General features: G+C 42.9%; 1 protein-coding gene across 3 annotated transcripts in view; it reads left to right on the top strand.

The window, feature by feature from the left end:
- The window catches only part of AMOTL1 (angiomotin like 1), a 233162-nt gene that overhangs the window by 154703 nt on the left and 64418 nt on the right, over window positions 1-14041 (top strand). For all 3 annotated transcript variants that reach the window (XM_082244557.1, XM_082244556.1, XM_082244558.1), the window contains one exon: window positions 9859-10003. In XM_082244557.1, the coding sequence (XP_082100683.1) occupies window positions 9859-10003 (145 nt within the window). The remainder of the gene's footprint in view (window positions 1-9858; window positions 10004-14041) is intronic.

Here is a 14041-nt window from a genome sequence, read left to right as displayed (position 1 = left end):
ATCACTGAACTCAGGGAGTCTGAGAGGAAATTGCAGAGCCGTTGATAAACATGAACATATTCTAGTACTGGGCAGACAAAAGCTGCTCTCAGTGCCTCTGCTATGGGGAGCCATGTGTGCGCATTCACGTGCCAAGCTGTTTGTATCTCAGCACATGAAAGGTGCAGAGGGTTCTGGGGAGCAGTTTATGGACCGCACTGTTTACCTGGCAGAATTGAGGAAACCGCAGGAACTCTACAGTGAGCAAATATATTTCATTCCGTCACCATAGTTACTGCCAGTTAACCTGCTCACTGCCTGAGGATTTTTCTGCTTTAATAAAAAATACTCTGGATTATATTTGTTGCAAGCCAAGCGCTCTGCTAAATCAGGGTTATCTAAATCTAAAGTGACTCTGTCACTGGACTAATGCCTCGTACACACTATCAGATACTCGGACGACTTATCGTTTGCATTCTGTTGCATGATACTAATATCCAATTCAACCATGCATATAAACGTAGGATTTTTTTTGTATGATTCTGGAAAAGCTTCCTGGTTGCGCAGCTACGTATCAGATGGTGCAAAACAAAAACAATGGCAGCCAGGCTTTTTCCAGGTTATTTTTGTGTTTCTGATCATGCATGTTTGTACCTTCGGATGTTGTTGGACGAAATGTCGTGCTCAGCTTTCGAAAGCTGTGTACTAACGACATAGGTGTGCACAGCCTATTGTATTAGGGTGTGCACCCCAAAGCTCAAACACATATCCATGTGTGTGTGTGTAAAGGCCCGTACACACGTACCGATCGTCGGCATACAAACGTCGGTGGACGAAGGATCTGCCGATTGTACGCGTGTTAGTATGGTGCCTCCGACAGATGTCTGCGCACAATCCGCGGACAAAAGTCTTTCGTGCAAACATGAAAATATTTGTATGCCGACACCAGAACGGACGATTGTTCGCCTGTCAGTACACAATTCGGCCGACAGACCGCAGATTTGCAAGACTGGGCATGCTCAGAAAATAGAAAACACAGGGAAAGTTAACCATTACATGACATCACTTCTGCAGTCGGCGGACAAAATTCTTGTGCTGTCCTTGTGCTGTCTTTGCACTTTTCAGCAGACACCGACATCCCGGGGAGAAAAGAGGAACATTTGTAAGCCGACCATCGGTACGTGTGTACGGGGCTTTAATATAACACAGTTTAATATACTTCAGTCATGTATGCACACAGCGAGTGATGACTAAAGCCCCATACACACACGCAGATCATCGTCATACAAACGTCGGCGGACGAAAGATCTGCCGATTGTATGCGTGTTAGTATGGTGCCTCCGACAGCTGTCTGCACACAATCCGCGGACAAGAGTCTTTCTTGCAAACATGAAAATTTTTGTCTGCGGACACCAGAACGGACAATTGTTTGCCTGTCAGTACAGAAATCAGCCGACAGACCGCAGATTTGCAAGACTGGGCATGCTCAGAAAATAAAAAACACAGGGAAAGTTAACCATTACATGACATCACTTCTGCAGTCAGCTGAAGTCTGCGGACAAAATTCTTGTGCTGTCCTTGTGCTGTCTTTGCACTTTTCAACAGACACCGACATCCCGGGGAGAAAAGACGAACATTTGTATGACAACGATCTGCGTGTGTGTATGGGGCTTTAGTGGCCCAGGCAGCAAGGGGAATCTGTGCCTCATGGGATGTTTAGGGTTTGTCCAGGCACACCTGGCACACCCTGTCTTCACGCCTATGACTAACGATCAGATTGTCGTGCGATTTTATTCGTGCAATTATCTGATCGCGTGTACGAGGCATTAGAAGGAAAATAAAATGATGAGCACCAACCTTTCCTACACTCATAGATCTCTATTTCGCAAAGCTATGGCTGCCACTGATATTGGTCACTTCCTAGTACAGCTGCACGATTCTGGATAACATGAGAATCACCATTTTCTTGCTTAAAATAAAGATCACGATTCTCTCATGATTATTGGCGTAACATCATCTTTCACATTATACAAACAAATTGGGCTAGCTTTACTGTTTATTTATTTTTTAAATTCAGTGAAGTGTATTTTTTCCAAAAATTACAAATTGCGTTTGAAAGACCGCTGCGCAAATACCGCGTGACATGAAATATTGCAATGACCACCATTTTATTCTCCAGAGTCTTTGCTTAAAAATATATATATATAATGTTTGGGGGTTCTAAATAGGAATGGACCGATTATCGTGGGGCCGATATTCCCTTTTTTGAAGTATCGGTATCAGTCACAAACTTGCTGATATGGCCGATATGACTTCAGGGGGTTGTACCGGAGTGATGCCTGCAGCTACAGACATCACACCGGTACCATTATTTTAAGCTAACGGTCAGCTTTCTTGTAATAACAACCAATTGCATTTGAAAGACCACTGCGCAAATACAGTGTGACCTAAATTATTGCAATGACCGCCATTTTATTCTCTAGGGTCTCTGCTAAAATATATATATATAAATTATATATATATAGGACTCTGTGCAGGCCAGTTCCTCCACCCCAAACTCGCTCATCCATGTCTTTATGGACCTTGCTTTGTGCACTGGTGCGCAGTCATGTTGGAACAGGAAGGGGCCATCCACAAACTGTTCCCACAAAGTTGGGAGCATGATATCGTCCAAAATGTCTTGGTATGCTTGACTCCTAAACAGCCCCACAACATAATCTGCCTTCCACCAAATTATTTGGACCAGTGCACAAAGCAAGGTCCATAAAGACATGTATGAGTGAGTTTTGGGTGGAGGAACTTGACTGGCCTTGGACAGAGTCCTGACTCCAACCCAAAAGAACACCTTTGGGATGAATCAGAGCAGAAACTACCAGCCAGGCCTTCTTATCCACATCAATGCCTGACCTCACAAATGCGCTTCTGGAAGAATGGTCAAACATTCCCAAAGACAAATACCTAAAACTTGTGGACAGCCTTCCCAGAAGAGTTGAAGCTGTTATAGCTGCAAAGTGTGGGCCATCTCAATATTGAATCCTATGGACTAACACTGGGATACCATTAAAGTTCATTTGGGTGTAAAGGCAGATGTCCCAATACTTTTGATAATATAGTGTATATCGCATAGAAAAAATAATATATATGTTAGATTCTATTTACAACAATATTTTCTCACACTAGGATTTTCCCAATGCAACATTAATGTAATTTGTGCCTCATACGTTTACCCCAAAATATAATTAGCAAATAAGCTTATATAGGTGCGTTGGTTAAGAGTCCACAAAATGTTGCCTATAGGTACAGTATGTGTAGAAGTCAGAATTTATGCCTTCTCCATTTGTTGTTTGGCATGTGATAAATTGAGCTTCATGAATCCAATGGGGGCTTAGGAGGCCAGTTTTTTTCTTATTGGTGTAGCTCTCTGTGCAGATTGGTGCTAATTCAGTAGCATAAACCCTGCTGGGTCTGCAGCCATTAGTGTTTTGGCTATGATGTTATTGTTGTCATGTACTTCTGTGTTGCATCAGTGCTTTTACTCGACCTAGTCATTATGGAATTCAATCAGGACAGCATAATTAACACCTTGTTATTGGGCTGTCTGGACTTTTGTGAATATTTTATGCTTTAAATACATCCAGGCCTTCTTCCCCAGGTTCTTCTTGTATTGTTTGTCACTGATCAGTTTACCAGTCCTGTGGGGTGAAACATATAGTCCATTTGTTTATAGTTATCTTATATTTGTAGCACTACCCCTGCAGGAGCCGCTGATTAGAATGGTCCTCTGTTCTTTGCCTTAACCTTTTCAAAAACCTCAGCCACTCTAACACACCAGGTCAAGCGTACAAACAATATCACAGGAAATCACTGAAAATAATATTTGGTACCAAATAATAGCCCAGATAGCAAGCAATTACGATGCAAGTTTGAAAATGACTTGGTAAACTCTTGCCAGGCTTCAGAAGTTTGTTGCACAATTGCAGCAAGTCCGCATTGCATGACTCCAGATCAACTTTCTTTGCAGACATTCTGCAAGTCTGCTGCAAGTTCTGGTTCAGTTATGTTGTGCAATAGTCATCCCACCACTCTTGCTCTTGCTGTAGACTCACCACTGCAACTTTGCTCTTGCTAGAGACTTGCCATGCAAATTTGCTACAAATTGGAAAAGTGTCAACTAGAGCTTCAAGTGCTCTGCAAGTGTACAACTTGCCAGTGAAAAAGTGCAGCAAGTTACCAGGACTTACAATTCAACAGTGCCATAAATGTGTGGCAAGTTATCCTTGCTATCTGGGAGTGCTATAGAAAAGAAAACACAGACCAGGTAGTAAAGGTGAACTTAATATATTGTCACCTAATATGGCTGGTAACTAGGCAAGCATAAAATGGATTAACCATGGTAATAACACAATTTAGCGTACAAAGTGCTTAACCGTAGGGACTAGACATAACATGCATTTGGGTGTCCAGATCAGCATAAGCAAGGCCCCCTGTGAGTAAAGATTGCCCTCTTCATGCTGTGCCTCCCACCTCTTTTAAGGTTTAAGATGCCCGGGAGGTGGGGCGTGGTTTAAGATAATGTCACAGCGGTCACGTGATCCAGAAACTAATGATCACATGCAGCGATGGTTAGATGCCGGTTACTGTTCTGGGAGCGCGCTCTCAGCACAGCGCTATTGATCGCAATTCACTAACAGAGCGCATTTATGTTGGCGATGCTAGTCCTAGACTGACATGGTTTGCACTGTCCAAAAGAAAAAGAGAATGGTAGAGGAATGGGCAGGTGAATAAAGGGGACTTGCAGAACAATATTTGCAGGAGGGGCAGTTCTTTGAGACATTCTTCTCCTGGCTAACATTAGGGCCCTTTAAGAGAGTTGGTGCACTTTTCAACAGTCCCAGTTAACCTGCATGCAGTATGGATACAGCATAGCCTTAGCGTAGTGTGGGAGATTAGCTGACAGGGATCACCTTTTCTGGAAAATAAGGTCAGCATGCAGGTAATTTCTTTAAATTTTGGTGGGTTGCCAGCTTTATTTAGCAGAGGTTTGTAAATATGAAAATGAAAAAAAAAACAGTAAAGTAAATCCTTGCCGTCCGACGCTAAACTATACAGCAGTCTTCCTCACTATACGGTGTGGGGCTGGTCCCCATGACCCACAAACATATGGTAAAGCAAATCATCTCTTTAAAGTCCAAACAGAGCTCCTCTCTCAGATTCCCTTCTGAGTCTCAGGCCAGAGCATTTCTGTGCTCTCTTCCCGTTCATTTAAAGTCCACCTGATTATGGACTCAGGTGACCCACAATCTCCGGACTGAAAACCTAGCCTGTCACAGAGACTGGAAAAACCCGGACCGGATTCCGGTTCAGTCTCTTACCACGGAACGTATGCAAGGTGAAATGTATTGATTATCCACTACTTCACCTCACATACTGTCACAGTAAGTACAAGGTAGATGTGGTTGAGATGAATAGGTTTGGTATAATGCAGTATAGGGTTGGTATACATGCAGTTTAAGTTTAGAATAAGTGTGGTATAGAGTACAGTGTGGGTGAGGTATGGATTGGGTATTCTTGGTGTCCTGCTCTCAGTAGTTCAGTTCCTTCTAGCAATATCAGCAATGGGCAAATGGCCCTCTTACTAGTCCCTGGGATGCTTGAATTCTCCCTGAAAGCCCCAGGTGATCCACAGTGGGAAGCAGAGGGTGAGTGGACGCTCCAGTCTCCCTGCAGCAGCAATGCAGTTGCTGTAAGGTGGGCAGTGCTGCGCTGCCACTGGGGGTCCTCAGTCTAAGTCTTAGGCTCAGATCACCGCTAGTATGATCTCCCACTGGCAGATTGTTATCCAGACAGAGGTGCTCTCTCTCTAACTACATCAGTGCCAAGAGGAAGAACTTTCCCAGGCAGTTTAATAAAAATAGTCTCTCTACTCCTCCTACTGCACAGTGCGCTTTTGGGATCTATGGTGTAAGGAGTCCATTGGCCCCATTATATGGCTGCTGTCTCAAACTACATTTTCCAGAATTCTCAGTGCTCTGCATAGAAGTCTATGAGCTTGCTTGACTTTAGCTTGCTCCCTGCTGGTCGGAGGAGAAGGGTGCAGCATAACATCAGGATCTCAGTAGAGGGAGAGAAGAATCAAAGGCAAGGGGGTGATTTACTAAAACTGGAGAGTGCAAAATCGAATGCAGCTCCTGCATAGAAACCAGTCAACTTCCAGATTTTTTTTTTTTTGTCGAAGCTTTATTGAACAAGCTTAAGTTCGAAGCAGATTGCCTACCATGCGTAGCGGCACCAGATTTTGCACTCCTCGGTTTTAGTAAATCAATCCCAATGTCTCCTCCTATATTGCCAGGATACTGAAGAAAGAAAAGACACTGCTCCAGGTGTATAGTGTGTGGTGATTGCCAGGAGATAGGATATCCAGTAGAGTGCTGGCCCCGGCCCGCCTCCGTGGGAACACTTGTAGGAAAAGAATTAGCCGCACATCCAGGGATTCCAATAGGTTTCAAATACCTTTATTTCCAAAAATTTGCAAGTGATGACACCAAAGACACCAGCATGAAGTCTCGTAGACGCGTTTCACACATACATCTTGTGCTTAATCATTACCAAATGATGATTAAGCACAAGATGTATGTGTGAAACGCGTCTACGAGACTTCATGCTGGTGTCTTTGGTGTCATTACTTGCAACTTTTTGGAAATAAAGGTATTTGAAACCTATTGGAATCCCTGGATGTGCGGCTAATTCTTTTCCTACATCTCCTCTATATTGCTGTAGCCCAGCACCTGGATTCATATTGAAGCCACAATTTGTGTGATGCAGGTTTTTAAGAGACTCGTGACACTTTTTTTTCTTTGGATTCTTCCGATTGATTTTCAGTCCCACACTTGTAAAGATGTTCACTGTGACTGTTAGTAGCTGTTATTATTTGGCTCTCAGCTGTATCATTTACTGATCCCATCTGTGACTTTAATATACTGATTACAGCAGTTTACTTGCAGTGAATCAAATGAAATCGTAAAACACAAGAATGCTTCTTCAAGGTCCCTGTCCATAGCTGTATTATTTCTGTACCTGTAACCGCATTTGTGCTACACTGCTAAAGCATTAAAGCAGCTATGGATTTGTGAATTCACAGACTGCAGACCTCCTCCCCCTGGCAGTAAAAGACACCAACAATATTGTGTACAATTTCCTCTGCATTAATGGAAAATCCTATTTTCTAGTTTGTGTTTCTTGGTGAAACCCTTAAAGTGCTCCTGCATGACAGTCTGAATAAGTCCCAAATCCAATTACAGTAATACCTTGGTTTGCAAGCATAATTCGTTCCAGTAGCTTGCTTGTAATCCAAAGCACTCTTATATCAAAGCAAATTTTCCCATAAGAAATAATGGAAACTCAGATGATTCGTTCCACAACCATTTATTGGTATAAATAAAGATATGCTGCCATCATATCTAAAGTACAGTACTGTACAGTATACGCATGCCGTCCCCTCTGTTAAATAACATTATGTGTCCCTGTGTCGGTATTGTATATAAAAGATGCTGATTTCTACTGTATCAGAGCGTCTCCCAGCGCTCACATGACTCCTCGGCTCTCTGCTTCTCCCCTCCCCGCATGACGTGAGCGGGAGTGATTGGCCCCACCCACGGGGGGAGAGCAGAGAGATGAGGAGTCACATGAGCGCCGGGGGACACTCTGATACAGTAGAAATCACCATCTTTTATATCCCGTACAGTCACAGGGACACATAATGTTATGAATCAGAGGGGATGGCATGATTATACTGTACTAAACCACTTCAACATTGTAAGTCTAATACTGCTCGTATATCAAGACAGCGCTAGCATTTCAAGGCAACATTTTTAAAACAATGTTGCTCTTCTTTCAAAACACTTGTAAACCAGGTTACTCGCAAACCAAGGTATTACTGTAATATGTAATGCAAAAGCCTCGTACCGTAAAGTAACTTTCCATGACTGAGCCAGTTCCTCCTTCATTTGTGTCTCACACGCTCCCCCTCCCAGACACTGCAGCTCACAGAGGGAGGGTTCTAGCAGAAGAGACAGTGCTGTCATTCTAGAAAGAAGTGGGCTGACTGATAAGCTAAAGGCTTGAGAATCAGCAGTCACAATCTTTATAGCAATGCCCTTGCATTTTGTCATCTAAAACTGTAGTGCAAACAGGCACAATTTACATAAGAGTGGCAACTCTGCTCTGAATTCAGGAGCAGTGCAGCATTGTTGTCCTACCATCACAGGTAGGATTTCCCTGACAAACTTAAAAGTGTTCTAAGCGCCCAAGGTTTTTTACCTCCCTCCTCATTGGCTGGCTCCCGCTGCTGTCAATCACAGCCAGTGAGCTAATAGGAAAAGAGAGGGGGCAGGGCTCTGTGTGGGAATAGACAAGCAGAGCAGTGGCTTGGGAGCGAGCCTGTTTGGGTGCCCCCATTGCAAGCTGCTTGCTCTGGGGGCACCAAGCAGGAGGGCTGCTCTATGCAAAACCACTGCACAGAGCAGGTAAGTATGACATGTATGTTATTTTAAAAAAAATGCCTTTAATATCAATTTAACAAGTATTTTTGGGACTCTGCATGGGGAACCAGATGAAACTGTGAAGAAACCCTAATCCTATTTTATTTAAAGCGGTTGTAAACCCAAAAATTGAAAAAAAAAAAAACCTGCAAGACAAAGGCATAATGAGCTAGTATGCATCGCATACTAGCTCATTATGTATTACTTACCTTAGAATGAAGCCCCGACACGGACCCCCGGACATCGCTGCGGGCGCTGCCATGATCCCTCGTCGTCTCTTCCGGGTTCGGCGGCTCCGGCGCTGTGATTGGCCGGAGCCGCGCCGACGTCACTCCCGCGCATGTGCGCGGGAGTGATTTTCCGGCAAGCTCCCGGCAAGTAAAACTGAAGGTCCCCCCTGGCCTTCAGAACGCATGCGCCGCTCGCGCGAGCGGCTGCATGCACTGCAAATATATTAATATTATTAATATATTAATTGTACCTACATGTAAGCCTTATTATAGGCTCACCTGTAGATACTACCGCTTTAAGTGAGAGGTCATAGTTCTACTTTAACCTGAGACAGTTGCCCCTGCATAATGACACCGGAAGAAGAGCATTTCAAATGCTCTACCGTATTTTCCAATTGTTTTTGTCCCAAGGGATAGGAGGTGGAGAGTGTTATTCCTGTCTGATGCAGCAAAATTACTACTACATGATAATTGCTGATTAACAGCAATTAAACTGAATGGTAAAAAGGCGTCAACTGTGCTAACTGAGGATGATTATGGGAAATTCTTAGTTTTAGCAATATGGCTAATGTGTAGGGTAAGGGCTATAGACTTAGAAAAAATTGTCTTGAAGACCATATTCAGGAAGTAGTTAATTATTAGTTAATTATTCACACTCCAATGGTCTAAGGTTGTTAGTGGTTTTCCGCCTGGTGCATCTTGAAACGAAAAATACAACAAAGACCCTGGAATGTTGAGCAGTTAGAATCCTATATCAGGCAAGAATGGGACAACATTCCTCTCCCAAAACCAAAGAAACTGGTTTCCCCAGTTCCCAGACATTTATAGAGTGTTGGTAAAAGAAGAGGGGATGTTACACCGTGGTAAACATGGCCGTGTACCAACTTTTTTGAGATGTGTTGCTGCCATCAATTTCAAAATGACCTTATTTTTTTTCTTAAAATGGTCCATTTTCTAAATTTAAACATTTGGTATTCTTTCTATTGTGAATAAAATATGGGTTCATGAGATCTTCTGTTTTTATGCAGATTATCATACAGAGTCCCAACTTTTTTGAAATTTGGGGGGGGTTTCATCATTCGGTGACTTAATGATGTTTTTTTTTTCCCCAGTTTGAGACAGAAATCCAGAAGATTTCAGAAGCCTACGAGAGTTTGGTGAAGTCTTCCACAAAGAGGGAGACTTTGGACAAAGCCATGAAGAACAAACTGGAAGCTGAAATCCGACGCCTGCATGACTTCAATCTGGATCTGAGAGGTATGGCGGATCTCTTACATGCTATATAATCTTGTTGTTTTAGTAATGAATTACCGCCATTCTTTAAGCATTTAAGGCAAGGTTCAGATTTTCAAACAACTTTCTGATTCAGGAAGAATGCTTACCCTAATTTGGCCCAGAGGGTTCTTTAGGCTCCATGCACACTAGACACTCAAAAAAACAATGAAAAAAATGCTAATATTTTGGGTTTTTTGCCAGCATTTTTTCAGTGTTTAGGAGCGTTTGCAAGTGTTTACAGTGGGGAAAATAATTATTTGACCCCCCTGCAGATTTTTTAGTTTGGAGTTTGCCCAGTTACAAAGAAATGAAGGGTCTATGATTTTTATCATAAGTGTATTTTAAAAGATAGAAACAGAAAATAACCCAAAATCCAGAAAAAAAAAAACACATTATACAAATGTTATAAATTGAGTTGCAGTTCAGTGAGTAAAATAAGTATTCAATCCTCAAGCAAAACATGACCTAGAACTTGTTGGAGAAACCCTTGTTGGCAAGCACAGAGTTAAGACGTTACTTGTAGTTACCAGGTCTGCACACATCTCAGGAGGGATTTTGGACCACTCTTCTTTACAGATCTTCTCTAAATCCCCAAGGTTTCTTGGCTGTGGTTTGGCAACTCGAGGTTTCAGCTCTCTCCATAAATCTTCTATGGGATTAAGGTCTGGAGACTGACTAGGCCACTCCAGGACCTTAATGTGCTTTGTCTTGAGCCACTCCTTTATTGCCTTGGCGGTTCATTTTGTGTCATTGTCATGCTGGAAGACCCACCTTCAGTGTTCTGGCTGAGGGAAGAAGGTTCTCATCCAAGATTTTACAACACATGGCCCCTCAATGCGGCAAAGTCGGCCTGTACCTTTAGCAGAGAAACAGCCCCAAAGCATAATGTTTGCACCTCTGTGTCAATTTATAACATTTGTTTTATCAGTTTTTTTCTGGATTTTTGCTTGATATTCTGTCTCTGTCATTTAACCACTTTAGCCCGTAGGATTTGGCTGCTCAATGACCAGGCCCTATTTTGCGATTCAGCACTGCGTGACTTTAACGGACAAATGCGCGGTCGTGCGACGCTGTACCCAAACTAAATTGACGTCCTTTTTTTCCCACAAACAGAGCTTGCTTTTGGTGGTATTTGATCACCTGTGCAATTTTTATTTTTTGCGCTATAAACAAAAAAAGAGCGACAATTTTGAAAAAATAACAATAATTTTCACATTTTTTTATTCTCCAAAATTCTCCAAAAAAAATGTAAACATTTTTAACATTTTAGGCCAATTTGTTTTCTGCTACATATTTTTGGTAAAAAAAATAGCAATAAGCGTATTTTGATTGATTTGCGCAAAAGTTATTGCGTTTACTAACTACGGGAAAGGGGGTCCGCCGGCGGCACGGGCTTGCCCCCCACAGGTGACTGAGCGAGCGACGTAGGGCTACGCCGCTTTTCCCAGCAGAGGCAGAGTTACATAGTTACATAGTTAGTGAGGCTGAAAAAAGACACAAGTCCATCCAGTTCAACCTATGATGTGTGTGTGTGTTTGCTTTTAACCGTACATTGTATACCCCTGTATGTTGTGGTCTTTAAGGTGTCCATCCAATAGTTTTTTGAAACTATCAATGCTCCCCGCTGATACGACTGCTTGTGGAAGAGAATTCCACATCCTTACCGCTCTTACAGTGAAGAACCCCTTACGCACTTTAAGGTTAAACCGCCTTTCCTCAAGTTTTAGTGAGTGGCCACGTGTCTTATTGTATCTCCTTTCTCTGAATAGTTTGTTCCTTATGCCAGGGTCGCCAGTACAGTATTTGTACATTGATATCATATCCCCCCTCAATCGTCTCTTCTCCAGAGAGAATAAGTTCAGTGCTTGTAGTCTTTCCTCATAGCTGATGTCCTCCATTCCCCTAATTATTTTTGTTGCCCTTCTCTGGACTTTCTCCAGTTCCAGCACATCCTTCCTGAGGACCGGTGCCCAGAACTGGACAGCATACTCCAGATGTGGCCGGACCAGAGTTTTGTAGAGTGGAAGAATAATCTCTTTATTTCTGGAGTGAATCCCCTTTTTTATACAACCCAGTATTCTGTTGGCTTTGCTTGCAGCGGCTTGGCATTGCATGCCACTTCCAAGCCTGTTGTCTACCAGTACCCCCAGGTCCCTTTCCATCCTAGACTCACCCAGAGGTTCCCCCCCTAGTGAGTAGCTTGGTTTCTGGCCCCCAAGTGCATTACTTTACATTTTTCTACATTAAATCTCATCTGCCATGTAGTTGCCCACCCCGTTATTTTGTTCAGGTCTGCTTGCAAGATTTCCACATCCTGCATAGAAGATATTGGCATGCCTAATTTAGTATCATCTGCAAATACTGAGATTGTACTAGATATCCCCTCCTCTAGATCATTTATGAATAAATTAAACAGGATTGGTCCCAGGACAGAACCCTGGGGGACCCCACTTTCCACACCCGCCCAATCAGAGTACTCCCCATTAATCACCACCCTCTGGACTCTCCCCTGGAGCCAGTTCTCTATCCAGGTACTCACCTTATGATCCATACCTACCTTCCTTAGTTTGTACAGTAAGCGTTTGTGGGGAACGGTGTCAAAGGCCTTTGCAAAGTCCAGATACACCACATCCACAGGCTTACCTTTATCTAAGTGGCAGCTCACTTCATCGTAGAAGGTTAATAGATTGGTTTGGCATGAACGATTTTTCATGAATCCATGCTGATTACTACTTATAATACCGTTTTCATTACTAAAGTCTTGTATGTGGTCCCTTATCATCCCCTCCGAAATTTTGCAGACTACTGATGTTAGGCTGACCGGCCTATAGTTACCCGGGATATATCTCGGCCCCTTTTTAAATATTGGTACCACGTTGGCTTTTTTCCAATCAGCTGGCACCATACCTGTCTGTAAACTATCCTTAAAGATCAAGAATAATGGTCTGGCAATCACCTGGCTGAGCTCATTAAGAACCCTTGGGTGCAAGCCATCCGGTCCCGGGGATTTATTTATGTTAAGTTTCTCTAGTTTAGCTCTAAGTCTATCCTCTGTTAGCCATGGCGGCACTTACTGAGGTGTATTATTTAGTTCGGCCTTACAAGCGGGGTTCGTGTATCCCCCCGATTCCTTTGTGAAGACTGAAGAAAAGAAATTATTTAACACTTCCGCCTTTTCTCTGTCCTCAGTGGCCATTTTTCCTTTATCATCTTTTATGGGGCCAATGTGTTCTGGCCTCGCTTTCTTACTGTTTATATACTTAAAGAACTTCTTGGGGTTCTTTTTACTCTCCTCTGCTATATGTCTCTCGTGTTCTATTTTAGCCGCCCTGATTTCATCTTTACATTTCTTATTACACTCTTTGTAGTGCTTAAATGCTGCCAATGACCTCTCAGTCTTGTATTTTTTGAAGGCCTTTTCTTTAGCTCTAATATACATTTTTATGTTGGAGTTTAGCCACCCAGGGTTTAGTTTTGCTCTTTTAAATTTATTTCCCTGTGGAATGCACTGGCCCACCCCCTTGTTAAGTATGCTCTTGAAGCACTCCCATTTTTCCTCCGTGTTCTTTGTTCCCAGGGTTCTATCCCATTTGATATTTTCTAGCAGCGAGCGCAATTTAGGGAAATTGGCTCTTTTGAAATTCAGTGTCCTTATATTACCCTTGTGTTTCCTATTACTGTAATTAATACTGAAACCAATTGACCTATGGTCACTGTTCCCTAAGTTGTCCCGTATTTCTATATCCGTGAGCAGGTCTGTATTGTTGGTAATCAGTAGGTCAAGTACCGCATTGTTTCTTGTCGGTGCATTCACCATCTGACCCATGAAATTGTCCTGCAAAACATTTAGGAACTGTCGAGCCTTGGCTGAATGCGCGGTTCCTTCTGCCCAGTCTATATCAGGATAATTAAAGTCCCCCATTATAATGACATTTCCCATCCTTGCTGCCAATCCTATCTGTAACATGAGGTCCACCTCACCCTCCTCCCTCTGGTTTGGGGGCCTATAGCATACGCCCA

The sequence above is a fragment of the Pelophylax lessonae genome (assembly GCF_965119305.1).
Source record: "Pelophylax lessonae genome assembly, chromosome: 2".
NCBI classification, from domain to species: Eukaryota; Metazoa; Chordata; class Amphibia; order Anura; family Ranidae; genus Pelophylax; species Pelophylax lessonae.
Note: the sequence above shows the minus strand (reverse complement) of the source record. Positions and strands in the feature narration are given on the sequence as shown.